Raw genomic sequence first — 27,404 nt, 5'->3', positions numbered from 1 at the left:
GTCAATAAAAAGGTTAGTGTCCTAAGAGACATTCACTGCTGTGTTTGTAAACGGCCCAAATTAAGTTTAAATGTCTGAATTAAAGAAGCTTTTTAGATATTTGGGTGTTTGGAAAGATAGGAACCTTGAAAACAACGTAAAAGTAGCAAATAACATCATATTTCTCACAACTTCATAGAATTACAAAGTAGCCTAAAGGTCACCTAGCATATAGGACTGATTCAGGACTACTGAGATGATGTAGTTCCCTTCTAAATAAAGATGATGTAGTAAACATCATGAATGCATGCTCCTTTTGCAGAAGAGTAGATAGAAATCAAATACATATAAAATTTATATAACTAATTTAAATGTAATAATACAGGATAAGACAATTGTTAAACCCCCTGTCATTAAGGTTAAACACCACCACTTTCCCATTGCCATATTCCATATCTATTGCACTTGACCCAACTTAACTGTTGTCTTCCCCAAATACTTCCTTCCAAAGGAAAGTTTTTGTTTCCTGAAGGATATACACTTTACAACACAGCTTAATTCATACTGTAAAAAGACTTTTAATTAGAAATGGGAATGTTAGAACTTAAGGCTGTTGTAAAATTGTTCTGAAAGAACTTGATTGTTGCAAAAATGTTAGGGAGAACTACTTTGATTTAAGATTTCTGAACTTTGTTTTCCATTTTATCTGTGTGAAATACAATGTTTCTGTTGTGTATCAGAATTAAAGATTTGAACTATGTGAACTTCCTCTATAAATCAGCCAGCTGGCATTTGCTCCTAACAAAACATTTTCTCAGTTATTCTATAACTTCTTACAATCCTTTCTATGAATAATATGCTGTTGCACTGGGCACCTGATCATGAAAACTGATTTCTGGAAAGCATTTTTATTTGCATTTAAAATGTTTTTATACTAGCAGTATCAACACAGCTCCTCAACCTGTGGGAAAAGACTTTGGTTTAATTATAATGGCGCTAGAGTAGCTATTATTATGTTTCAAAAATATGTTTAAGAAATGGTTTTTAACGTTTAAGAAAAAAAAAACTAGTGTTGAAAGACATCTTCAGTTATCTTGATGGCTAAAATCCTATGGCTTTAGAAATGGCTTTTAATCAACATAGTATTTTTTTCTTGATCTATTCTACTTTATAGTATAGTCATAAACATTTTACTATACAGCAATGCATTTTTAAAAGATTTAGTAAAATAAAATAAAAGTGTGGTTATTTTTTAAAAATAATCCTTCAGCCACATTAAATATTAAATTTAGACTCTAATTTTTTATTTAAAAAATTAGCACAGTAAGATTGTTTTTTGTTCTTGTACAATTGCAGCTCCTGTTCTGAATAAATGGTACAATGTTTATTTTTTATTTAGAACCATGGAGATTTTAATGCATCTCTCAGTGAAGTTGTATTATCGTGGAATTACTTTTTACTGGACAAGCTTGCCATATTACACAAAAACATGGAAGCTCCTGAAAACTATGTGGACATCAAAATAGCTTATGATAATTTTTTAAGATGCTGCAATATGCTGGATCTTATAGACATATATAAAAAATGGAGGGCGGTATCACTGGAAAATGAATCTATATCTTCTGTAAGTACTTACATTTTAGGTATACATTTGTGTAATTCTTTCTCCTCGTTCAGCTATTTGCAGTCACCGATCACCTCCAATATAGGCAGGGAAATTTTTTTAAAGACCTCCAAGAACGCATGTTTTTTCTTTGTCATGATATTGCTATACCAGAAAAATGACTTAGTCGGTGTGTACTAGTAAGCATGTTTGTGGGCTTAACTAGAATAAAATGTTGTAGCCAAGAAAGTGATGTAGATGGAACCAAATTAGCTGCACAGTAATCCTAAAATCCATGCCAAAGCCTCATATTAGCTGTATTTGCTACTTTAGTTTTCCTACTAGATCTTTGTAAAGGCTAAAAGCAATGTGGCTTATGAACTAAGATAATCCTCTCTAATGCATCTGGCGCAACGCTATGAAAATGATGCTCTTAATGTCAGAGTATATCTGAATAAAACTCAGAGAAGTCAATTTAATCTAAGCAATATAAAGAAAAACTGCTGGGTACTATAAGATTATGAACATGTTATGAGGAAGAACACATCAGGAGGAACTTTGGCCATCCAAGCTGGGGCTACTAAGATCTGAAGTCATATGGAAGACCAAAGCTTCCCTCCCTGGCATCCAAGATTCTGCCTTAGACCGTCTGTCTACCTCGCACAATGCAGTGGCCAGCAGAAGGATTTGTTAAAGTAACATTTATATTAATACAGTATATCTTTTTCTGAGTTCTTATAGGAATGGATATATTATGTCTGCTTGATACTGTGGAGAACTAACAAAGACCTAGAAATAATTTTGTCTGTTTTGTTAATGTTGATGGATAGAGGGGTTTTATAAATCACAAACTGCCAAAGTGAAAGAGGTTTTTATAGTTTGGGTATTCCTTACAGTTTCCCATCTTATAGCTCCATCAGTAACAGAAATAAAGCTTTTAAAATCTGAAGTTATATTCTAGATTAGCTCTACTTTAATATACAATAATTTTATGCCAAGACAAGTTTTATATATAATGCATTTTATGTTCTTAAAGCAACACAGCTGTTTTCAGTCTCTGATGGGATCCTTTTTATTTTTCCAATTTTTTTATCCCCCATAACTACCCTCACCCCATTATGTCAAAATTTCCAAAGATTTTACATCTTAGGCCACTACTCATTTCCTTATGCAGACTGAAATTGTGTGATCTCAGTACGTATGCTGCTTAAGGGAGATCCTTGAGGCTTCTACTTACATTCACATGAATGGAAGATGAGTATTGTAGATTGTAATACGTAAAGGAAGCTGCACAGAGGTTTGGATTTTCATTTATCTGAACAGAAGTAGAAGTCTAATGTAGACCCACTATTCAATCTGCAGACATTGATATTGGGGTGGGACTGATATGTCAGTTCATTTCCTCTCACTGATGTTAGTTGAACCTATTCAGGAATAATACTGGATTAAGATGGAAGCTACAGTCCAGTAACATCTGGAGAGGCATACTTTTGACATCAAGGAAAGTTAAAAGCTGTTAACATTTCTTCTTGTTTTCCAAAGGAGCAACTGTTAGAGTTCATTGCAGGAAAAGTGGATTTAGCTAATGAGAATAATTCCGTTCTTTCTCCGTCCTCCATACCAAGTAATAGTTTGAGCCAGGATAATGAAGAGGTATGATGTGTAATTTTGTATTGCATAGCAAAGTGAGCTGCTATTCTGTGTATCACATTTTGTGTTTACTCATTTCAATAGTGATTGTCTATATAAGAACCACACTTTTGTTATATAATTGAGAACTTGAACTTAATCTCAGCATTCACTGAAAGACACAAAACGATAGGTATAATTCTAAAGGCTTCCTGTTTTAATATCATTAAGTCTACATGCTGATGATATATGTTAGATAGTTACTTCTTGGAGGGGCTACATCAAATGTGGAGAAAGTTTGATCTGCAGGTAGTCCCCAAACTCTTTGGGGTACTCATTACTCCCTAACTGTCAAGGACAGAACGCCACAAGGTTCAAGATAACAGAGTTTATTGGATTACAGAACTCAAAAATGCCCGTAAAATACAAGGGCCAGGCAGTATTAGCCTTTAGGAGCAAAAAGGGACAAGGAAAAACGTTCAAAAGATAAACCGGATTAAACCGGAGTTTAATCCGGGTAAAAACAAACTGCTTGCTTCAGCCTGGGGATAAACAAAACAAAAGCCGAGGAACAAAAGATACAAAAGAATGCAACTAATTGGCAGCAGATTCCTCTCTGCTGCCAACACTGTGCTTAGAGTAACTTGCGTCGCTCCCACACACACAGCAGACAGGATTTCCAACACGAACAGATCAGCCAAGGATTGTAGCAGTAGAGTAGACCAGTTCCTTTCCGTAGATCAAAGCCAGAAGCAGACGTTTGTAGATTCCAAGTCCAAGAAGGGGGAAGACAAGCCGTGGTCAGTTCAGTCCGAGTTTTCAAAGCAGGAGATGGCGTCCGTCAAGAAGACGACGGAAGGTCAAGCTAATAAGAGTAAGCACAGGTTTGCACAAACAAATGCCCACACAATTCCTCCCGCCGTCTGACCCTGAATTCCAAAACAACTTACGTATCAGCACACGAAAACACACCAGTCTTCAGGAAAGCGTCCCACACAGATCCCAAGCGTTCGTCCAGATTACCTTGCCCAACGCAATTTGCAATTGCTCCCAAGCCCCATTTTATGCCAGTTACAAATCCTCATCACTGTCAGCTGTCCTCCTTAACCCGGGCGTTTCCTCATCACTTTCCTCATCAGAGCTGGAACACCTCTGACTACGCCCCACAGCATCTCCAGCTGTGGATCCCGTCCCATCCCTCCAGCTATACCATGGGTCTAATCCTGAAGGTCCCCATTCATCTTCTATCCCATCATGACCAGTGGCACCCAATTCCTCCCTCACCCGAGTCCAATCCATCTCATCCTCCTCTGAGCTAACCAGCCCCTCCTCCATTCTCTCCGTAAACCCCTCAAAAGACTCTTCGTCAGATGGTGCTGCAAAAATGTCTCGCAGTCTTTTTCTTTCTCGCTCCTCGAAAGTATCTGACTCTCGAGGAGTCTTACGCCCACGTCTGTCAGTAACAGAGCCATGAGGCTCAATCATAACACTAACTAGAGATGCCTTTGGGTAAAAATGCACCTATCATGTACCAAAATGTCACCAAATCTCCTGCACCTCCCAATATCTTAGAACATATTTAATCAGATAGAAAATTACAACCAGAAGTCCTGTTTGGAAATTCCTTTTCCTGGGTTTCCTGGATCTAAAACAGGAGAATGTGTGCATACGCTAAAGTGGTGGAATTGCTCCCAGGGATATTTTCTTTAAGTTTAAAATATTTCATGGTTGTAGGCTTGGCAGGGATATGGCTTTCCATATCCCCATGAAGGACCAATGCAACCTCCCAATAGCTTGTTGAGGAGAGATAAATCAGTATTCCTGGTACATACCGTACATCACACTAAACATAGCACACAGTGGGAACAAATCTTTTGTTCATCCACTTCTGTTGGCAGAGAGCAGAACTGGGGAGCATACATGATCATGCTGCTTATAAACACTGAATCAAGAATTTGGGGGGAAATTATTTGTTCATCAGTAGAGTATCTTGATTTGCAGAAAAACAGTTTAAAATATGTAAATAATACTGGTAAAATCAAAGTTTAAAAATCCATTTTAGCCTCCAATTATGTTTCCCTTCCAATATACACTTTTGCCTTGTCACACAAGCCTTGTCCATGGAGTTCTGTTCTGAAGTTAATATGATTCCTGAAAATCTGACCTAAATGTGAGATGTCAAGCAAACTATTCTTTGGTGGGATTCATATGGTAAACAGTTTAGATAACAAAATAGTTTAAATTATGAAATAATTTATTACCAGCTGAGACAATATGGAGGGATTGGGGGGGGGGGGAAGTAATCCCATATTGGAATTACAACTCCCATATCTGTAGAAAATAAATAAACGGTTTCTTTTTTCTACAGTTTCACTAATTCACTTAGGGCCTTCTATACAAGCTACATCAGGCATGGGCAAACTTCAGCCCTTCAGGTGTTTTGGACTTCAACTCCCACATTTCCTAACAACTGGTAAGATTACTGAGATTTCTAGGAGTCGAAGTCCAAAACACCTGGAGGGCTGGTATCTTTTTGCTGGTAAGTCTGTTGTTTGTATGATTGGAAATATCAGGGTTTGTAAAGTCTGGGAACGTATTCCTACAGATATGGGGATTGTACTGTGTTAAACATGGTTTGCAAAGTTAGATATCCATGCAAACCTATGCTTGTTTACTCTGTTCATCAACTAAATGCTAGCATTTTTTTCTTTTTTATGTCAGCAATTTTGATGCATTGTTAAATTATATTATCATAGAAGAAAATAACTTACTCATGTTTAATGCAGCTGCTGCTAAAGGTGAAGAAAATGTTGTATGCATACTTAAGTTTACTAGCTAACTCCAAGAATGACCTGGCCTTTGCTTACATTTTAAACATCCCTGACAGAGGGCTTGGAAGAGAAGCTTTTACTGATCTAAAACATGCTGCACGGAAGAGACAAATGTCCATATTTCAGGTGTGTATAATAGATCGGTTCTGTTTAATTTGAAAGGAAAATTAATAGGTTGATATTTTAGAGAGTACTCATGTTGTTAGAGGATGAATTGGGATTTCCTTTTTCCCAGGCAAAATTATTACATACAAAGTTTAATTTTCTATTGGAATAAGAGCCGTGGATTGTTTTGGTGAAAAGTTATTTGAATATGTCGTGTAAACATGGACTCATGTAGATTTATTTGTATGTGTACTATGATTCCAAAATGTGTTTAATTCGCTTTACATCTATTTGGGCATGTTTTCATCCAGCTAAATTAGTAGTATGCAATTTTATGTGGAGTCATGAATGGAGCGAGCTGTATTCTGGGAACACAGTTGATTTCTGTGATGTGTTTACTGAGAGATTACTGGTTGTCCAAAGTTGCTTTTAGAATTCTTGCTAATCTTGTTGATTTATGTACAAATGTTATTTTATTAGTACAAACTCTGACTATTTTACCTAGCTAAGTTATGTATTTCTTATTAGATGGCAACCTCTTTTATCCGAACCATAGAGCTTGGTGGGAAAGGCTATGCACCTTCCTCAGATGATCCTTTGAGAACTCATGTAAAAGGCCTTTCACAGTTCATTCACTTTATGGATAAACTGGAGGAAATCATCGGTGAAATTCCGGATCCAAGGTAATAATTTTCTTATATGCCCATCTATATCCAGTACTGTTTAAGTTTGATTCTATTATTATACTGAAAGATAAGATATGTAGACAATTGGAAAGGACACCATGGTCCATCTAGTTTCAAACCCCTGCTGTGCAGAATATATCTTGTCCTGTTTTGATCTCCGATGAAGGAGAGTACATCACTTCTAAGGTAGTCAATTCCGCTGTTGGGAGAAGTCTGGCCATTAGAATTTTCTTCCTAATATTTAGGAATCTCTACTTGCAATCAGCAGGCTTTTGAGTTCTGTTATTGATGTTTTAAAAGGTGCTTTTAGGATGTTTTAAGGTGTTTTTAAATATGTTTTAAAGATGTTTTTAAATTGTTGATTTTAGCCTGTTCTTGTAAGCCGCCCCGAGCCCTAGGGGAGTGGCGGCATATAAGTTTGAATAATAAATAAATAAATAAAATTTGAATCTATGTTGGATTTTGAAAAACCTAAACCATTTTATTAAAATTATTCCTATAAAAACTAGAGGAAATTTTCAACCTTGTGAACCTCACTGTGTGAAGGTTGAACCTTAATTAAGGTAATGAAAATGGGGAAAGCTTCCCACTGCCCTTGCTCTCTGCTGGTGCTGCTCAAGATGCTAGGACATGGAGCAACAGATTCAAGTTGCAAAAAAAAAGGAAAAAAAAAGATTCCACTTAAAATTGAAAAAACCCCTCCCTGATGGTAAGAACTGTTCATCAGTGGAATATGCTACTTTGGAGCATGGTGGAGTCTCCTCTGAATGTGAAAGAGTGGCTGAGTGGCCACCTTTCGGGAGGCCTTTGATTAGGTTTTTCTTTATGGCAGGGAGTTGGACTTAGATGGCTCTTGTGGTCTCTTCCAACGTTATGATTTTATGAAAATTAATTGCTTGTAGCATTAGGTGCCGATAATCTTAAATGTCTATAGGTAAATGTAAATCCACAGGCCCTTCAAAGTATATCATTTATTACACAAAAGTTTCAAGTCAAAAAATGCTTTTCCTCTTGAAATCCTCAAGAAAAACTAGTCTGACTGAATATAGTTACTCAAAACTAAAGTTGGATAACTGATGGATGGAAAATAGTACATGCAACTGATGATATATATGTAACAACTGACTGTTACTATTGGGCAGGAAACTGAGCATATTGATAGTTGTTACTAATAGTCAGATGGCCAGATGAGAATTCTTCCAGTGTTCTTATTTCAATAGCTATGACAATGGGGTATAAGATTTCTGAGAGGCAAGAGATCTGAGTGAGACAGAGTGAATATCTGATAAATAACATTACAAATATTCAAAGATTTGAATGATAGGGTATAAATTTTGTCTGTCATTTGAATGATAGGATATTAATTCTGTCTGCCATTATTTAAATTGGTAGATTTCCATTGAATTTGTGGGTGTAACATTTGATTATACTTGGCAGGTCTTAATTTCCAAAATCTATGAAATAAATTAAGATCTGTAATATGCTCCTAATTATGTATTTCTACTGTATAACAATAGGACAAATGTAATTTATTAATTGCAGTGTGAATATATACTTCTATAGTTTGTTATGACAGGAAAATAAAAAAGACTGATTTTGCTTTAGCACTTTTTGAATAGTCATTGGGGACAGCCATTCTTGGAACATTCATTGGTGAAATAATTATGCTTTATCTGATTTTGGAATAATATCTATGGCTTGTCTCTGCTGCTTTCCTAATTCTAAAAATTCCCAAAACAGTTCTTTTTGTAAAGTTACAGCCTACCCTCCATATTGAAATAAACATTTACAGAATGGATTATTTGTGGATTACTGTATTTGCCACTGTTGCCTGCCCTGATGCCCTGCACAACTTTTGACAGGGACTTTGATAACACCAGTATCGCTTGAGGATAGCAAACTGACGGGGCAGCTGGGCTTAGCTGTGCACATACTCACTTACTCACTTTGGTGGGATGGAGAAAGGGAATGGAAGGAGGAGGCAGGTTTTGCCTCACTCACTCAGCTGGAAAGAAATCAGGGGATGGGACCAGGGAAGTTGGATGAGGGAGAGTGGGTGGTATAGGGGTCTCCAGCACAGATGAAGAGAGTGGATGAGGCAGGAGAAAGCACAGGTGAGTGGTTGAGATGGTGGCAGCAGAAGGAGAGGGACTTTCAGAGATTCTGCAGCCGTAATCATCATGAAAGTTGAGGACTAAGTGTAGCCAATAAGATTGGAATACTTAGGTCACCAATTAACTTGTTCATGTGCTTACTGTTACACACCTGCGTTCAGGTTGTACGTCCATGTGGTTGGGTGGAGGGATGAACACAAACACATTGACAGCTTCTCTGCCAGCATCGCAAGTACACATCTCCACTGTGGAAGGCTTGCAAAGAGACTGTGAATGTGTTCATTTAAATATGGCTGCTGCTGCCCCAAACCATTTTTAATAGTGACTTAGTAATGTACTTAATCTGCATGGTGTGCATGTCCATTCAGATATGGAGGACCTACTGTACATCCATTTGGCATATTACTGCCATGACACTTTCATAGTTGATTCAATTTGATAACTGTGAATTTATGGTGGCTAAGGGAATATGACCCAGTCGGATTCCATGACTGAGTGGGGATTCACTGGTATCCAGAGTCATAGTTTGGCTCTCAAATCACTTCACTGGTTTCCTGTCAAGGACAGAACGCCACAAGATTCAAAGTAACAGAGTTTATTAGATTACAGAACTCAAAAATGCCCGTAAAACACAAGGGCCAGGCAGTTTTTGCCTTTAGGAGCAAAAAGGGGCAAAAGTAAATGTTCAAAAGATAAACCGGATTAAACCGGAGTTTAATCCGGGTAAAAACAAACTGCTTGCTTCAGCCTGGGTATAAACGAAACGAAAGCCAAGGAACAAAAGATACAAAGAATGCAACTAATTGGCAGCAGATTCCTCTCTGCTGCCAACACTGTGCTTAGAGTAACTTGCGTCGCTCCCCCACACACACAGCAGACAGGATCTCCAACACGAGTAAATCAGCCAAGGATTGTAGCAGTTGAGTAGACCAGTTCCGTTCCGTAGATCAAAGCCAGAAGCAGACGTTTGTAGTTTTTCCAAGTCCAAGAAGGGGGGAAGACAAGCCGTGGTCAGTTCAGTCCGAGTTCTCAAAGCAGGAGATGGCGTCCGTCAAGAAGACGACGGAAGGTCAAGCTAATAAGAGTAAGCACAGGTTTGCACAAACAAATGCCCACACAATCCCTCCCGCCGTCTGACCCTGGATTCCAATCAACTTACGTCACAGCACAGGAAAGCACACAAGTCTTCAGGGAAGCGTCCCACACACACACGGATCCCAAGCGTTTGCCCAGATTACCTTGCCCAACGCAATTTGCAATTGCTCTCAAGCCCCATTTTATGCCAGTTACAAATCTTCATCACTGTCAGCTGTCCTCCTTAACCCGGGCGTTTCCTCATCACTTTCCTCGTCAGAGCTGGAACACCTCTGACTACGCCCAACAGCATCTCCAGCTGTGGATCCCGTCCCATCCCTCCAGCTAAACCATGGGTCTAATCCTGAAGGTCCCCATTCATCTTCTGTCCCATCATGGCCAGTGGCACCCACTTCCTCCCTTACCCGAGTCCAATCCATCTCATCCTCCTCTGAGCTAACCAGCCCCTCCTCCATTCTCTCCGTAAACCCTTCGAAAGACTCCTCGTCAGATGGTGCTGCAAATATGTCTCGCAGTCTTTTTCTCTCTCGCTCCTCGAGAGTATCTGACTCTCGAGGAGTCTTACGCCCACGTCTGTCAGTAACAGAGCCATGAGGCTCAATCATAACACTATCCCCTCTCACAAAGGCCTCCTCCCCCGATGGCGGAGAAGTGGCAGTGATACCCTCCGCTATAGCACCACGACGACTAGAGGTATCAAGTTTCAACAGCGAACGATGAAAGACTGGATGGACCTTTAAACTAGACGGTAAACGCAAACGAAACGCAACAGAAGAAATCTTTTTAACGATAGGAAAGGGACCCAAATACCGAGGCGCAAACTTTCCCCCAGCCTGTTTAATATGTTTGGAAGATAACCACACCAAATCCCCTTCTTCCAACTCCTCCCCTGCCTGCCTGTGGCGGTCAGCCTGAGTCTTCTGCGTTGCCTTAGCTTCCAACAGTAAGCGACGGGCAACATCATGCAATGCAGCCATTTCCGAAGAGCGGTACACAGGGTCCGAAGAGACCACATTGGTCGACGGCGCCACACCTCCCCGTGGGTGAAAACCATAAGTTAGCTCAAATGGCGTATGCTGACTAGACGTGTGCACCGCATTGTTGTAAGCAAATTCCGCCACCGGTAACCACTTTACCCAAGCCGTGGGTTGATCTAAACAAAAACAACGCAGATACTGCTCTAAGAGCCCATTAACCCGTTCCGACTGTCCATCCGTTTGCGGATGGAAAGCTGAAGACACGTTTAACTTAGTCCCCAAACACTCATGGAAGTGTTTCCAAAAGCGTGACACAAATTGCGGAGCCCTATCTGAAATAATCACCTCGGGTGCTCCGTGCAAACGATAGATGTGCTTTGTAAATAATAAGGCCAACGTAGGGGCCGCCGGAATGGTTGAACAAGGAATAAAATGAGCCAGTTTACTAAATAAATCCACCACCACCCAAATACAAGTATAACCCCCAGACTTAGGCAAATCTGAAATAAAATCCATGGAAATGATTTGCCATGGCCTCTCCGGAACAGGTAAAGACGATAACAACCCTCTAGGGCGCCCAACAGGCGTCTTACTCTGCTGACAAACGGCGCAGCTGTCACAAAAGCGCAGAATGTCTTGCCGCATCTTTGGCCACCAGTAGCTCCTGGTGATAAGCTGTACGGTCTTGAACCTGCCAAAGTGCCCAGCCATGGGTTCGTCATGGTGGGCTCTAATCACCTCCAACCTGAGGGTCCCTACTGGTACGTAAACCTGCCCCCTACGCACCAATACCCCGTCTTGATCCTGGAGATGCGGCAGTATGGTACGGTTACCTGCAGAGAGCAGCATCAGTTGCTCCTGAGTCCACACATCATCCTTCTGAGCCTCAAGGATCTGGTCATGTAACCCAAGCTCATTATCTACAACACACAGAGAGGCAGTAGGCAAGATGGTCTGACATACTACCTGCTCATTGGTCTTAAATTCCGGCTTGCGGGATAAAGCATCGGCCCGTAAGTTTGCCTTCCCCTCCACGAACTGCACCTTGAAGTTAAACCTGGAGAAAAACAAAGCCCAGCGGATTTGACGCTGGTTTAACTTCTTTGCTGTTTGCAAATGCTCTAAGTTCTTGTGATCAGATCTGACCACGATCTGGTGCCGTGCCCCTTCAAGCCAGTGCCGCCACACCTCAAACGCCACCTTAATCGCCAACAACTCCTTCTCCCATATGGTATAGTTCTGCTCGAAGGGTGTTAGTTGCCGCGAGTAAAATCCACAGGGACGCAAGGTCCCTGAGGAATCCTTCTGAGACAATACAGCCCCCAACGCGTAGCTAGAAGCGTCCGCTTCTACCACGAACGGTCTGTCAACATCAGGATGAGTTAGTATGTTGTCCGATTGAAAACTAGACTTTAGTTGTAGAAACGCCTCGTGAGCTTCCCGCCCCCACACAAATGGCTGTTTCTTGCGCAGAAGCTGCGTCAAAGGTACCGTGAGCTTTGCAAAATTCGGAATAAACTCCCGGTAGTAATTAGCGAAACCCAAGAACCTTTGTACATCCTTCTTAGTCTTCAGCTCCTGCCATGAGTTGACGGCGTCAACCTTATGTGGGTCCATTTTAAGTTCCCTACCTGACACTACATGACCTAGGAACTCCACTTCAGGCACATGAAAGACGCACTTGGAAGCCTTGGCGAAAAGCCCATTAGCCCGCAGTCGGTGCAGAACCTGCTTGACATGTTGACGATGTTCTTTCTCGTCCTTAGAAAAAATCAAGATATCATCCAAATAAATCACTAAAAATTGGTCAATTAGGTCCCTGAACACATCGTTCATGAACCTCTGGAATACCGCAGGAGCATTACAAAGCCCAAAAGGCATGACTCGGAACTCGTGGCATCCGAAACACGTGTTAAATGCCGTCTTCCATTCATCCCCTTCCCGTATACGGATTAAGTTATAGGCCCCCCGCAGGTCAAGCTTGGTAAAGACCTTAGCCCCTTGCACCCTTGATAACAGTTCCGAGATTAAAGGCAGCGGGTACCTATCCCGAATGGTGTATTTGTTTAGGATCCGATAATCGCAGACCAACCTAAGTTCCCCAGTCTTTTTGGCTACAAAGAATACCGGTGCCGCAGTTGGAGAACTAGATGGGCGAATAAACCCCTTGGCTAAATTTTCATCTAGAAACTCCCGCAAAGCTTGCCTTTCCGGTACAGTCAAGGCATACAGCCTCCCTGCTGGCAGTTTTGCACCTTCTGCCAACTTGATGGCGCAATCATATGGCCTGTGCGGTGGTAATTTATCCGCTTCTCTTTTACAAAATACATCAGAGAACTCCCCATACTCAGCAGGCACTCCCTCCATATCAGAATGAGTAACATTTAGAGTGCAACAATCCTGCCTCTTTAAGATCACTTTACGTGTTGCCCAATCTACTTGTGGGTTTACTACAGCTAGCCAATCCATCCCCAGGATCACATCATATCTAGGCAAGCTCGTAATATCCCACACAAACGTTCCCGTTACTCCCTGCACCTCCCACGTTACTGCTGAGGTTTCATGGTTAACCACCCCAGTCTCCAGCAGTCTCCCATCTGCTCCTTCCACCCACACGTCGCATGCCTTGCGCACTCTAGGAATGCCATGCTTCTTAGCAAACTCAATATCTACATAGGAGACCGTAGCCCCTGAGTCCAGCAGTGCCAAAGTAGAAACAAGTTCCCTTCCCCCAACAGATAATGTAATGGGTACGAAAACATGCTTCCTCCCCTCAGTTGACTGCTTGAGGAGCCCTAGTGCGTTGGACTCACGTCGCACTAGGGCTGGCCTTTTCCCGAAAGCTGGGAAGGTTTCACATTACAATTTTTGGCAAAATGCCCAGCATTCCCACAGTACAAACACAAGCCCAGCTGCCTCCTACGGCTCTTTTCCTCTGTAGACAGCTTTTTAAAGACCCCAAGCTCCATGGGCTCTTCCCCCATCACCACAGGTGCCCTGGTTACATGCATGGGTGGCGCACACATTGCTTTTGAGTGTTTACGAGCCTCGAACCTTGCGTCTAAACGCAGCACCTTAGCTACTAAGGCGTCCCAGCTTTCAGCCGGCTCCAAGCGTGCTAATTCATCCTGGAGCATATCACTTAACCCGGCAGTAAATAAAAGCATGAATGCATTTTCCCCCCAATCCAGCTGGTGGCGATACAGGTTAAACTTATTTAAGTAATCCAAAACAGTCCCCTTTCCCTGTTTCAACCGATACAGAGCCCACCCAGCGTTCTCCGTGCGGAGAGGATCCCCAAAAGTATCAGTTAACAACTTTTTGAAATTATTCAAATTGTCCTTGACTGGGTCATTTCCCAAAATTAAATTAGTGGCCCATTGTCCTGCGGGACCGGTCAACAAACTCAAAATAAAGGCCACCTTGCTAGTGTCTGTAGGAAAAGCATGCGCACTGAGCTGAGAAAAATAAAGCTCCACTTGTGCCAAAAAGGTTGGCAACTTGCACCTGGTTCCGTCAAAGCGTTCAGGAGTCAAAACATGTCCTTTCACAGCCTGAGCTGTTTGGATAACGGTAAAAGCCGTTTGCAATTGGTCTACTTTGGCCCTTAACTCATCCATCGTCTTCCTGACGGGTTTATTGCTGCAATAAACTTTTTATGGGCGTTGGGCAATCTGTCAAGGACAGAACGCCACAAGATTCAAAGTAACAGAGTTTATTAGATTACAGAACTCAAAAATGCCCGTAAAACACAAGGGCCAGGCAGTTTTTGCCTTTAGGAGCAAAAAGGGGCAAAAGTAAATGTTCAAAAGATAAACCGGATTAAACCGGAGTTTAATCCGGGTAAAAACAAACTGCTTGCTTCAGCCTGGGTATAAACGAAACGAAAGCCAAGGAACAAAAGATACAAAGAATGCAACTAATTGGCAGCAGATTCCTCTCTGCTGCCAACACTGTGCTTAGAGTAACTTGCGTCGCTCCCCCACACACACAGCAGACAGGATCTCCAACACGAGTAAATCAGCCAAGGATTGTAGCAGTTGAGTAGACCAGTTCCGTTCCGTAGATCAAAGCCAGAAGCAGACGTTTGTAGTTTTTCCAAGTCCAAGAAGGGGGGAAGACAAGCCGTGGTCAGTTCAGTCCGAGTTCTCAAAGCAGGAGATGGCGTCCGTCAAGAAGACGACGGAAGGTCAAGCTAATAAGAGTAAGCACAGGTTTGCACAAACAAATGCCCACACAATCCCTCCCGCCGTCTGACCCTGGATTCCAATCAACTTACGTCACAGCACAGGAAAGCACACAAGTCTTCAGGGAAGCGTCCCACACACACACGGATCCCAAGCGTTTGCCCAGATTACCTTGCCCAACGCAATTTGCAATTGCTCTCAAGCCCCATTTTATGCCAGTTACAAATCTTCATCACTGTCAGCTGTCCTCCTTAACCCGGGCGTTTCCTCATCACTTTCCTCGTCAGAGCTGGAACACCTCTGACTACGCCCAACAGCATCTCCAGCTGTGGATCCCGTCCCATCCCTCCAGCTAAACCATGGGTCTAATCCTGAAGGTCCCCATTCATCTTCTGTCCCATCATGGCCAGTGGCACCCACTTCCTCCCTTACCCGAGTCCAATCCATCTCATCCTCCTCTGAGCTAACCAGCCCCTCCTCCATTCTCTCCGTAAACCCTTCGAAAGACTCCTCGTCAGATGGTGCTGCAAATATGTCTCGCAGTCTTTTTCTCTCTCGCTCCTCGAGAGTATCTGACTCTCGAGGAGTCTTACGCCCACGTCTGTCAGTAACAGAGCCATGAGGCTCAATCATAACATTTCCCACACTTCAGTTTTATATGATTCTTTTAAAGTACCCTGTAAGGTAGATCATTTTGCTGGACAGTGATAATAAGTCAGTCTACTCAGTTTATTCAGAAAGAAGTCTTACTGTGTTTATTGGGAATTAGTCAAATGTAATTGTGCATAAGATTACAGCATGAATTCTTAGTTTATGATTTCTCATGTTTTAAATTGTATTAGAAGTACATTGCTACAGGGGAAATATACAATTAAATGTTAGTAAAATATTTGGAGCTTGGAAGGAATTTAGCCCAAATATAACTTTTCCTGTGACTACAATTCAATAATACATATCATATATTATTTTTTAAAATAAAGTTTTTGAGGTAGCTACGGTGCCGAAATGTTTACTGTTCCAGGTTCAGCACATGCCACCACTGCCCCCCCCACGCCCCAGTATTTTTATTATAAATCTTTAGGTTCAAGTACCTATATTTTGATAAATCTAATTCTGCTAAATTTTACTTATTTAATGATATATTTGAGGTTTCTGAATGTTATAAAATAATATTTTGAGAAATATATGTTACCTGCAGACAGGCATGTAGCCGGGGGGGAGGGGGGCTTGAGTGACTTCAGCCCCCCCCCCCCAATTCTTAGGGTGGTCCGCAAGAAGGCCTTACTGGTACATGGCACAATGGATCCTCGTCCACGCCTGGGCCATTACTGAAAGGTTTATATCAAATGAAGACATTTTAACCAGTTTCCAGATTCTCCTCCCTGGGTTTTCAGGTCTAGACAATGTTCACCATATGGAACAACTGTCAGAATACTTTGAAAATGACACAGCACTTGCTTCCATCAAGGCTGAGTACATAATATGGTGTAATATTACACCATCAATTAAGAAAGATACTGAGGTCCTTAAAGTGTTGGAACTGTGTGACAAAACCTACTATCCGTCAATAAATTTCCTTTTGACTGTGTTAGCTACTCTACCAGTAACAACATGCAGTGTGGAAAGATCGTTTTCAACCTTGAAGAGAAACCTAGAAGTTTAATGACAGACCAGAGACTTAGTGGACTAGCAATGATTTCCATCCATCAGGACATCACTATCAAACCAGAAAAAGTAATTGACAATGTGGCTGTAAAGTTAAAAAAAAGTCAAAAAATTCTAAATATTAATGAAATTCTAAATGTTAATGAAAGTAAATAAATAACAATTATTATTTAAACTGTTACGTTTATTCATATCATGATCTGATCACCATGCTCAATCTATCCCATACGCATGGGGGTATTGGGATAACGATACAAAATGTTTGCTGGGGTAGATCCTCTCTCACTCAGACTCAGCCCCCCCCCCCCCCCCGAAATCAAAATCCTGGCTATGGGCCTGCCTGCAGAAGACCCCAGCGATGGGGAACATATTGATTTTCAGTTGAACAGTCTTCAGTATCTTGGGGTGTTTTTTGGCATGTCTTCTTGTCTAATGGCTCCTTGTGTCTCAATTCTGAGGAAGTTTTAAAAATATAAACATGTTAGTCTTTTGTAGCATAAAAAGTAGGAGGGGAAAAGCAGGGGTGGGGAATATAGCAAACACCCTTTAACTGGTTTTTAAATGAGCATGATCTTTTGTTGATGTAAGTCCACTTTTTCAGATGCAGTACAGAGTAATATCAAGGCCTTGACATAAAGTACAGTGTTCCCTCACTTATCGCTGGGGTTAGGTTCCAGGACCACCCGTAATGAGTGAAAATCCGCAAAGTAGGGACACTATATTTATTTTAATATTTATACATTATTTTAGTAGTTATACACTATTTTAAGTCTTTATCAATCAATTGTGTGTTGATAAATCGTCTCATCCTCCTGTTGCTGCTTGGGCTCCTTTTCTCTCCTTTTGGCTTCTCCTTCTTCCCTTCCTTAGGCTGTAAATTGTAATTGTTTATGATTTATAATATTCTTTTAGAGTTTACTAAAAAAACTGCGAAACAGCAAATCTGCGAAAAGTGAACCGCGAAGTAGTGAGGGAACACTGTATATTTACACGGTTGTGGGAGTGGGACATATAGAACTGGAAAGGAAGGTATAGTTGATAAAAGGTTGGGTATAAAAGTAGTTCGTCATAATCCTTATTATGCTTTCTGGTTTGTTGTGTTTAGTGATGTAGCAACAGACTTGTCAATAGCTTTGAAGTTAATTTTCCTGTTAGAGAAATTAATACAATGTTTTACACAATTATTATTTTCCTCTTACATAAATAACACGCTGATACATTTGATCATTCATGTATTAGAAAGAAGTGAGAATTTATATCCTTTTTATAGATATTTGATTATAATAAAATAATAATAAAACTTTATTTGTATGCTGCCCAATCTTCCTGAAGGGACTATTTCCCACCAACATAGATTGTTAGTTTCTTTCCTTTTAAAAAATAAAACAGAGGAAAAGGTTATGATGTAACACTGATGCAAGCAAGTAGGAACCAACTACCGTGTTTCCCCGAAAATAAGACAGTGTCTTATATTATTTTTTACTCCCAAAGATGCGCTAGGTCTTATTTTCAGGGGATGTCTTATTTTTTCATGAAGAAGAATTCACATTTATTGTTGAACAAAAAAATGAACATTTATTCTATACTGTACAGTAATTCTCATCACAAACCAACATAGCCAAACCAGACAAACTGTGATTTCTGTCAAGAATTTCTTGTTACATTATTTCCATATACAACTGGTATGTACATTTACCAATCCTGCATGCTATGGTGTTTTGTTTGGTGGGCGCCGGGCATGCTTCCAAACAAAAACTTTGCTAGGTCTTACTTTTGGGGGAGGCCTTATATTTATCAATTCAGCAAAACCTCTACTAGGTCTTATTTTTTGGGGATGTCTTATTTTAGGGGAAACAGGGTATGAGTTGCCAATGTATTAAGCGTGCATATCACATACAGAGAGTTTAATGTGCAAGCAAAGTATGTAAAAGAAAAACGTAAGTAACCCAAATGTTAACTGTTTAGATCTTCTGGTCAGATTAACTTCTTCATATGAGTAATAAACAATATACTTACTCTTTTGGCAAAATATTTCAGCACATAATAAAGCTATCTTCCATTTGCAATCCTAAACATACTTATTTGGGAGCAAACCCAATGGAATTTATGTTTGAGTTAACATAACTCGCACATGAGTTGTGTTGGGTTGGAAGGCTGGTTTGCTTATATTGTACATGAATGCAAAATGAAGGAAACCATGGCACTGTGCCTTACTGCTAATCCCTTATGCAGTAGAGTAGCACTTTGTCTTGGCCTTTCCATATGAAACACGAATGAACTTTTCCTTTAGTTGCTCCAGCTAGAGTGTTTATATCTGATTGGGAATGGGAAATTTTTTCCTGGAAATGAAGAATGTGAGAAGAAATATTAAATAGGCATTGGGATATTAGCTAATTTGGAGCAGTAATACTAGGTAGATTGTGATCTTAATTTTAGATTGTGATCTAGTTGTGGTAGGGTACTGCCAAGGAATAATGGCAATAAGATACTATGATACTTTCAGTTCTCCATACTCAGATGTCACCCTTAAATTCATGATCTAAAATGCATACTAGATAAAACAGAGAGAAGAGCATGTGTAAGGTACTGCTGGGAGGCTGACAATATTTCAAGAGATTTATTATTTGAAGTTTTGTGCAAAGTTCCCCATCTCTAGTGTCTCCAGCAACAGAAATTGAGGATTGTCATCGTTACATAGGACAAGCCAGGTTTGCTTTCTCGTTGCATTAGTAATTTAAGCCAAAGTGCAAGAACACACTGTATAAACATACATAATGTACAAGGACATAACTTGTTATTGGACTGGAAAGTTTATTCCTTCCCATTTATACTAGGAGAGTACTTCAGATGCATTAAAAAAAACTGTGTTCATTGATGCTCTGTTCATGTTGGCTGCTTAATTATAATAGTCAAAACACTTCTGGTGGCTTATGTGCTTCAGAATGTATAGTCAATAGAAATGTTGTATAACAAGTGCCGGATTATTTCAGTTCTTCTGAATGTGTTGTTCCCCATGTGGTTAATGAGTGTGTGGATGATATAAGCGAACAGATAAAACCACAATTTAAACTTTTTGTGCTTGGCTACTTTCTTTTTCTGTTTAAAACAGTCAAGGATTAGTCCATTGTCCCTGCTTCTTAACTCTTATGATCTCTCAGATCTTAAAAGCAAATGAATGCATTAAAGGGCAGGATCTCATTGCATGGTGCTGTGCAACTTAATAGATCAAAGCTGTTGGGTAAGCAATTTTGAATAACGATGAATACTGTCTGTTTTCAAAACTCTTAAATATATTAAGTAGTGCCAAGATGAATATGGAAATGACCCTAGGTTTGTTTTTAGACTTGCAGGGGGTCGAATTCTATCAACAATCAAGATGCATTTGATAAAAGGCCGAAACAGCAAGGATCCCTTTTGTCAAGCGGCAGAGGAAGTTGTACAGGATTTGGATTTGAGGATTAAAAATATTAAAAATTTTCAGCATGAGGCTATGGCAGCTAACAGCACTGGAATCAGTCCAGCCAGGGTAAGGGGCCTCCTTTTGTTCTTCTAAATTAATAATAGGAAAGCGAGAGAGGATATTTCCCTAAATGCCCAGATTGTAGCAAGAGTAATTCAGGTTTCCTGTAAAATGAGGCTATTGAACTCGCTGAAAGAAAGTATTTGCTAAGATCCTCACAAATATTTCTAAAGATTTGTGGATGAAAAAGCTTAATTGGGAATTTAATATTGAACTGTTTAATTTATAGCAACATATTCTTGATGGTTTTATATTGTATCCAGATTTTTTAAGATTTTGTTTCTTAAAAAACCCTTGGCTTGCATCCCTTATGCTATTGAAATATATTTACTGAATTCTCCTTGGTGTGGTTGCTCATGGGGTCTTTAGTGGGACTTACTTTCTGATACCAAATCAACATAAAATAGTTCCCTTTTAGTTTATGACCAAAACCAGAAATATGAGGAAATGTTTCATTGTACAAAGAAGTTTGTTATCATGAATCAAAATGCATGCGTATTTTGTACTTCTTTCATCTCAATCTAAGTGCATTACGTTGGATGAGCTAACAGTGTAGACTCTGCATTCAGATACCTCCTATGTAATCTTATTAAACATCATAGTATAATAAATATTTGATTACAAAGCAAGTAATTCTGCATAATCTCATTGGAGCTAATAACCAACATTTAATTACAGCCCAAAGTGCATTCTATAAACCACGGCACTGCATACTGTGGCAGAGATACTGTGAAATCTTTATTAGCTCTTCTGGATGAAGCAGCTGCCAGTCCTCCTCCGAACAGCAAAGCTCAACTGTTGTTTGGTGAAGAATTTGGATTCCCTTCTACCATCTTGCTATTCAGGCAAGTGCTGAATAGAGATAAGAACAAGGTCGCTTATTTTTTGAAGGAAGATTACTTAAACTTTTTTGTGTTGGTGGCAGCATTTTGGTGGTGAATCAGGCTGAAGCCAGTGATAGTCAGGGCTGAAGCCAAAATGGCCAGCTGTCTCCACAATGTCTGTATTTCCCCTTTTCTATTTATGGTTCCATTTCTGACACTCCATTTTCAGGAAGGCTAAAGGACCAAGTTACTATCCCTGGGTTATCTTCTTGTGCTAGCTTTCAAGGTCAGATGCCCCCTTTCTTGGTGACATATAATTCTTATTAATCAAAAAGTAAATTTCTATTCATATGAAGGAAACCTAAAAGACCATTAACTTGGTCTAAACAAGCATCCAAAGAACATGGCCTCCATGAAAGAGATAATAAAAGAACGAAAGGACAGTTGAAGTATTGAGGAAGAAATCTTTAAGAAATTATTAAGTAATAATAATAATATGAAGCGATATGAAAAATAGCAAATAAAGCTTCAAAACAGAAGCTAACTGAAATACATAAATAAAAGTCATTGCAGCAAAGTACAAGTGCTGGGAAAATTCCATACATTTTAATGGAAGCTTTTTCTGAAATAATTTTATTGTTCTAATTAATAAACAATAAAATAAATGTACCTAACAAATTTGAACTCATCTCAAGATAACTAGACGAAGAAATTAAAAAAAAATCACTGTTATTCTCAAATCCCCCCCCCCCCCCAACAGTATATTCAAACAGTGGCTCTGTTTAATATATATGCAGATAAGTAAATAAGATATCCTCATTTCAGAAAACCTATTTAGTCTCATAAGATATGGTTGGATTCCATCTGCTTTCAGAAGGAAAGCAGGGTCAGGCCTGGTTAGTATTTTAATCGGGAACTGCTGTGGAATACTAGCTACCAGACTATATTTCAGAGGAAGGCAGTAGCAAACTACACCTGAGTGCTGAATGTCAAAAACCATATGAAATTCATGAACTCAACATAAATTGTGGTGTGACTTGAAGGCCCATGCACTACATCTGCTTTTGGAGTGAGTGGTTTTGTTACTTAAAAGCAGGTACTCTCAATCTTCATAATATGAAAATACAAGCCTAAGACCTTTCAATGTATACTTTGATCACCATCATTCTTTACATATCATTTACCTATGCTATAGATCTCCAGTACAATCCAGTGGAGCTTCTCCAAAAGCACTGAGACAGCGGATTGAAATAGCAGCGCGTGAAAGAGAACCAAAGGTAGAGTAACAGCAAAATACTTGCCTTAATTTAAAAAACACTTATTGAAAATCTAAAGGTCATTGAATATGTAACTGCTGTTATTCCCAACAAAACATCCCACTCCTGCTTTGAATGGCTTGGATCCCAGTTGATACTCCTATATCATCATATCCACTACTGTACCTAAAATCTGGTGCAGAAGAGGATCTGTGCCCCTGATGGTAAAACAAAGTTGCATTAAAAGAAGAGATGGAGCCTTCATTGTGGTTTCACTCAAATTATAGAATACCTGGCCCATGAAGATCAGATGTGCTCCTCTCCTCTTGTTTTCTGAAGATTGATGAAAGCACTTTTATCCAGCAGTCAGTTGCCATGGTAGGCAGATTGTGCAAAAGAGTTTTTAAGGAAAGAGATTGATCATTCCTTCATTGTACTAAATTTTACAATAACATATTTGATATTACTGTATGATGTTGTGATTTGTTTATATAGACATAAGAAAGGTTTAGTAGATTTCATTAATTTCATGCATTTGTGTTTGGCTCTTTATATGTTTTAAAAACTTTGTTATAAATTGGGTTTTCTTTTGTACACATAATCTCAAATGTTAAACTTCTCAGAACAGATTCCATAATGATTGCTTTCTTTGATGTGCAGTGTGTCCTATATATAAGGTAAAGAAAGCTAATTTTTTTAAAATTAAGGCTAGGTAAAGGTAAAGGTTTCCCCCCTGACATTAAGTCTAATAGAGTCTGACTTTGGCGGGTTGGTGCTCATCTCAATTTCTATGCCGAAGAGCCAGTGTTGTCTGTAGGCACTTCCAAGGTAATGTGGCTGGCATGACTACATGGAGCGCCGTTACCTTCCCGCTGAACAGTACCTATTGATCTACTCACATTTGCTTGTTTTCGAACTGCTAGGTTGGCAGAAGCTGGGCCGAACAGCGGGAAAATCAGTTTATTCATTATTCTTAAATCTTAGTTTTTTGCATTTTGTGAGGATTCCTTCATATTAAGTATGTGCTACATCTTGGATATATAGAGAGATTTCACAGGCAATGGCTAAAAAAGCAGCAGGGCTGTTTTCTGTCACAAAGAGATAAAACCATGTCTTTATGAATGAATAGTTCACATTCATCTGCTTTATTTTATAGCTTAAGCAACCTTTAATTAGATCACAGTTTGCTTGCACCTATAAAGATGACCAGATAACAGCATCAAAGAATCAGCACTCTAGCACAGTTCATGCCCCATCTTTTGTACACCCAGCACCAAAAAGACTGGCATCTCTGTTTGTTCACAATGAGCTGACTGAAGGTAAGTTGAGTTGACAATAAACCCTTCAAGACTTCTTTCCCCTATATATAATTCTACATTTTTGATGTCCTGAAAACACTTTTGCATGTTGACTTCTTCTAGAGTCTAGAAGTTTTTTTTTAGAACGTTTGGCCTAAAGATTGTTTTGCACAGTGATTAGTCAAATGGTTCTGAGAATAGGACAAGTAAGACATTGAGCAAATAGCCATTCCCCTATACTTTGCCGCCCAACAGTTGACAACTTAAGGTGAAATAGTGTTTACCTACACAAAATTTAATTTTTCTTCTTGTTGCCCCACCATGTTTCAAGAACTCCTTTATGAACCCTTCAAGCTTACTTGTTTTGTTTTTTACTGTTCTAAATAATTTGATACTATTCTTTAAATTCATCACTAGTCACCCATTCTTGATTTGAGATAAATTATGATCTCATTAAATATGATTCAGCCCCATGAATATTCTTGAAGACTCCTTTGTTTGCTTCTCCGCCATTCATTTATGTTTTTTTAAAAAGTCCTTTCTATTAATTTCAGTTGTGAAACATTCAAGCATTCAAAATAATTTAGTTGCCATTGATACCAAAATAGAATTGTTTGTATTTTCTTATTTATCATTTCTTAGTATGTGATACAGAAATACCACTAGGTGTGTTTTTGGAAGGCAGTCTTATATATGAATTTGACAATAATGGATACATCTTGCTGCGATTCCTGTAAGCATAACAGTTAGTTCCCAAAACTAACTCTGTTGCATTTACCGTGATCATGATAATTGCAGCTGCTCCATCTGTGGTCATTAAATGGTTGTCTGAATAGAGTTAGGACTTCACAAAGCAAGTTACTGTCTATGAATTAGGCATCCCTTAATCCATGGTCCAAACCTGTTTGAAAATATTTGCTGCACCCACTTTTGAAAGTATTTTAATAAAAAGTTTTAAAAGAGATTATGGCTAATAATTAGGTTAATGTTCTTAATTTAGATTAATAGATATTTGTTTTGTGCACTGGCTTTAGTTCCTGCATTCTTTTCTGAACCGTGGCTTCTCTTTGTGTTTCCTGGAATGGTTGATGGAATTTTGATTCAAAACAATGGCTAGGGTCTTTATCACATTGGGTTTCAGTAGAATTCATGGACATAGCAAAGTTAGTCTGGAACATCAGTGTGCAGAGGGATTTTGTAGCACTTTAGAGACTAACAGAGAAAATGAAGCGTTTGACAAAGTAGACTTACGCTATGAATTTCTTTCTCTCAGTTAAAGTGTTGCAAGGACCATTTGCATATTGATTTCAGTAGAATAGCTTTCTTTTTATGTTTATTTCTTTTATAATTTGTTTAAAATGCCATTTAAATAACTAGCATACCAGAAAAAAACATGTAATAATTTATGGCTTTTTCCTCCTTAAAATGCACTCTTAATCAACAGAATATCCACACCCAAATCTTAAAAGTGCTGCCCTTGGAACAAGTTCTGGAAATCTCCAGCAGAATGGAAGTAGAAGTAAAGAAATAGGAAAACTAAGTGGCAAGCCAAGAAACAACTCAAAGAGGAAGCAGGTGGATAGGACAAGTGAAAATGCCATAAGCACTAATGAACATGAATCACTTCAACACTTACTCAGTAAGAGACCAAAGACTGCAATAAGTTGCCAGAATAGTTTGGATACCAACTTAAAGAGAGAGAGGAAATGCAGCAAAGCTTTAGCCAAACATAAACCGATTGCTGGTCAATCAAAACTAACTCAGTTCTTTCGGTTGTAAATGTTATTATTTTAAAACGTATAGTTATGTCATGACTTTCTAAACACTGAAAATATCTCCAATATCTCATTTATGAGTATTTATGAAAAAAGTATGTACAGTATTCTGTGTTTGCAGAAATGAATCAACAGGTTTTGCAGAATTATTAGTTTTAATAACATGCTGTAATACTTATTGATCAGAGGATAATATGACATAAAAATATTCAGGATCTGTACGGACACATTGGAATACTTATAAACCACAGCTACATCTTCAGTGAATTGTCAAGAAATTATTTGATCTCTTCCAAATGATGTATTTCAGCTGTATTTTAAACTTGCCCACAAGGTCGATAGACTCTTCCCAACATGCACCTAAGCACTGAAGAAAAACATTCAAGATGAGTAATTGACATATTTGTATAAAATGATTTTAATTGAATTTTTAATTTCAGTTAAATGTCAACATGTTTTCCCTGATTTCATCTCCTTAAAGTTTTTGGGTGAATTTTTCTAAATAAATTCTAAGATTTTAAACCATTTTTAAATAAACAGTGGCTGTTCAAATCATTTGTCTCAAATATTACTGCTGAAACCACCCAGTTGTATCATTAGATCAAAATAATCTCATAATTATACTTACTATCAAAATCTCTTCTTCCAATAGGCAATTTAACAGAATTTTCATCATCTCCAGCCTCTCTCCTTTCTTGTATTGCTTCAGTATTTTCAACGTCAGCATCGGCTGGCAAAGCCATTGGTCCTTCCCGTGCAAAATAAGGAAACTGCTTAATACCCAGTTTCAGTGGTGGTCTGTCATGTTTAGAACCTCTATTCTGAAGAATAAAAAAAATTACATAGAAAGGGAACACAGTTACACTGATCAGAATCCAAAGTAGAATGGCCCTAATCCCGCCTGAAAAACTCTTCAAATATAGAGTGCCCTTCTCATTGCAAATTATTTAAAAGCTCAGGAGATCAGAGGGTAAACAACTGACATCTCAATGTATGGAAGCTCATCTGGAATACTGAAATACTTCCAAGATGTAAGATTTTGCAGGTTTGAGTATGCATATTCCAATTCATGTTCCATAGTTGTTAATTGGTTAGAGCTTCATTTTAAACTGATTCTGTGTTAAGCCACTAATGATATAGCTAAAAACAAAATGAGTGTTTTGAAAACCCAAGGCACGATGTAGCTTAAAATAATGTGCATTGAACTGAAGGGTTTAAAATTGAAAAAGTTATTTGAAGATTATACTGATGTTCTCAGACTGCGAACTGATGTTCTCAAACTGACATAAATAGATTGGTGTTCTCTGGATGCTAAATAGTCCACACTTGCTAGATAAACTATGTATTGGCATACAAGGCATCAACTGTAATATTGTGTGACAAATCTCTTAAAAAGAAAATAAAAGCTTGGAAAAGAAAAAAACTCACAGAAAACATTTGGATTCCATTCTCCTCTTCACCCAGAAAATTGCTGTCCTCTATTTTATAATGTTCAAGAGAAGATCCAGGCCATGAGTTTTCAGCTTTGCCTCCATTCTGCATTACTTTCCCAAGGCTGAATGTACTTAGCAGCATATCATCTTCTGCTTTTCGCATAGACTTTGAAACTGAAAGTAAAAAACATTGAGAAAAGAGAGAGAAAATGAGCATTAATGTATAGAATGAGCTATACATTCTTTCATGCGTTCGAGTTTGCATGGAAGTGAATGAAATTCAAATATTGGAAGGAGATGTTATGTTTGGTTACAAAAATTTTGTGTTTATATAGTATGTGGGATGAATAGGTACCACTTGAATGGCTTAGACCATTTGTAAGATGGCTATTTGTTAACAGCGTAACCTTTTGTACACTATTAAGTT

The 27,404-nt window shown here is 39.0% G+C and overlaps 2 protein-coding genes across 2 annotated transcripts; one reads left to right on the top strand and one right to left on the bottom strand.

Annotated features, from left to right (window-relative positions):
• On the top strand, positions 1 to 26,365 carry parpbp (PARP1 binding protein). Its single transcript, XM_008110566.3, has 10 exons — positions 1 to 12; positions 1,379 to 1,603; positions 3,125 to 3,235; positions 5,998 to 6,168; positions 6,676 to 6,830; positions 20,214 to 20,397; positions 21,070 to 21,236; positions 22,411 to 22,492; positions 23,628 to 23,790; positions 25,214 to 26,365. The coding sequence occupies exons 2-10, from the start codon at positions 1,469 to 1,471 to the stop codon at positions 25,546 to 25,548; spliced, it is 1,503 nt and encodes a 500-aa protein (XP_008108773.2). The 5' UTR covers positions 1 to 12; positions 1,379 to 1,468; the 3' UTR covers positions 25,549 to 26,365.
• Positions 25,681 to 27,295, bottom strand: pmch (pro-melanin concentrating hormone). The gene is made up of 3 exons (XM_062983052.1): positions 26,973 to 27,295; positions 26,173 to 26,365; positions 25,681 to 25,911 (listed from the first exon to the last, which is right to left on the bottom strand). The coding sequence occupies exons 1-3, from the start codon at positions 27,240 to 27,242 to the stop codon at positions 25,862 to 25,864; spliced, it is 513 nt and encodes a 170-aa protein (XP_062839122.1). The 5' UTR covers positions 27,243 to 27,295; the 3' UTR covers positions 25,681 to 25,861.
• Between the last annotated feature and the right edge of the window lie 109 nt (positions 27,296 to 27,404).

Source organism: Anolis carolinensis, chromosome 5 (assembly GCF_035594765.1).
Source record: "Anolis carolinensis isolate JA03-04 chromosome 5, rAnoCar3.1.pri, whole genome shotgun sequence".
NCBI lineage: Eukaryota > Metazoa > Chordata > Lepidosauria > Squamata > Dactyloidae > Anolis > Anolis carolinensis.
This window is presented reverse-complemented; position numbering and strand designations above follow the sequence as displayed.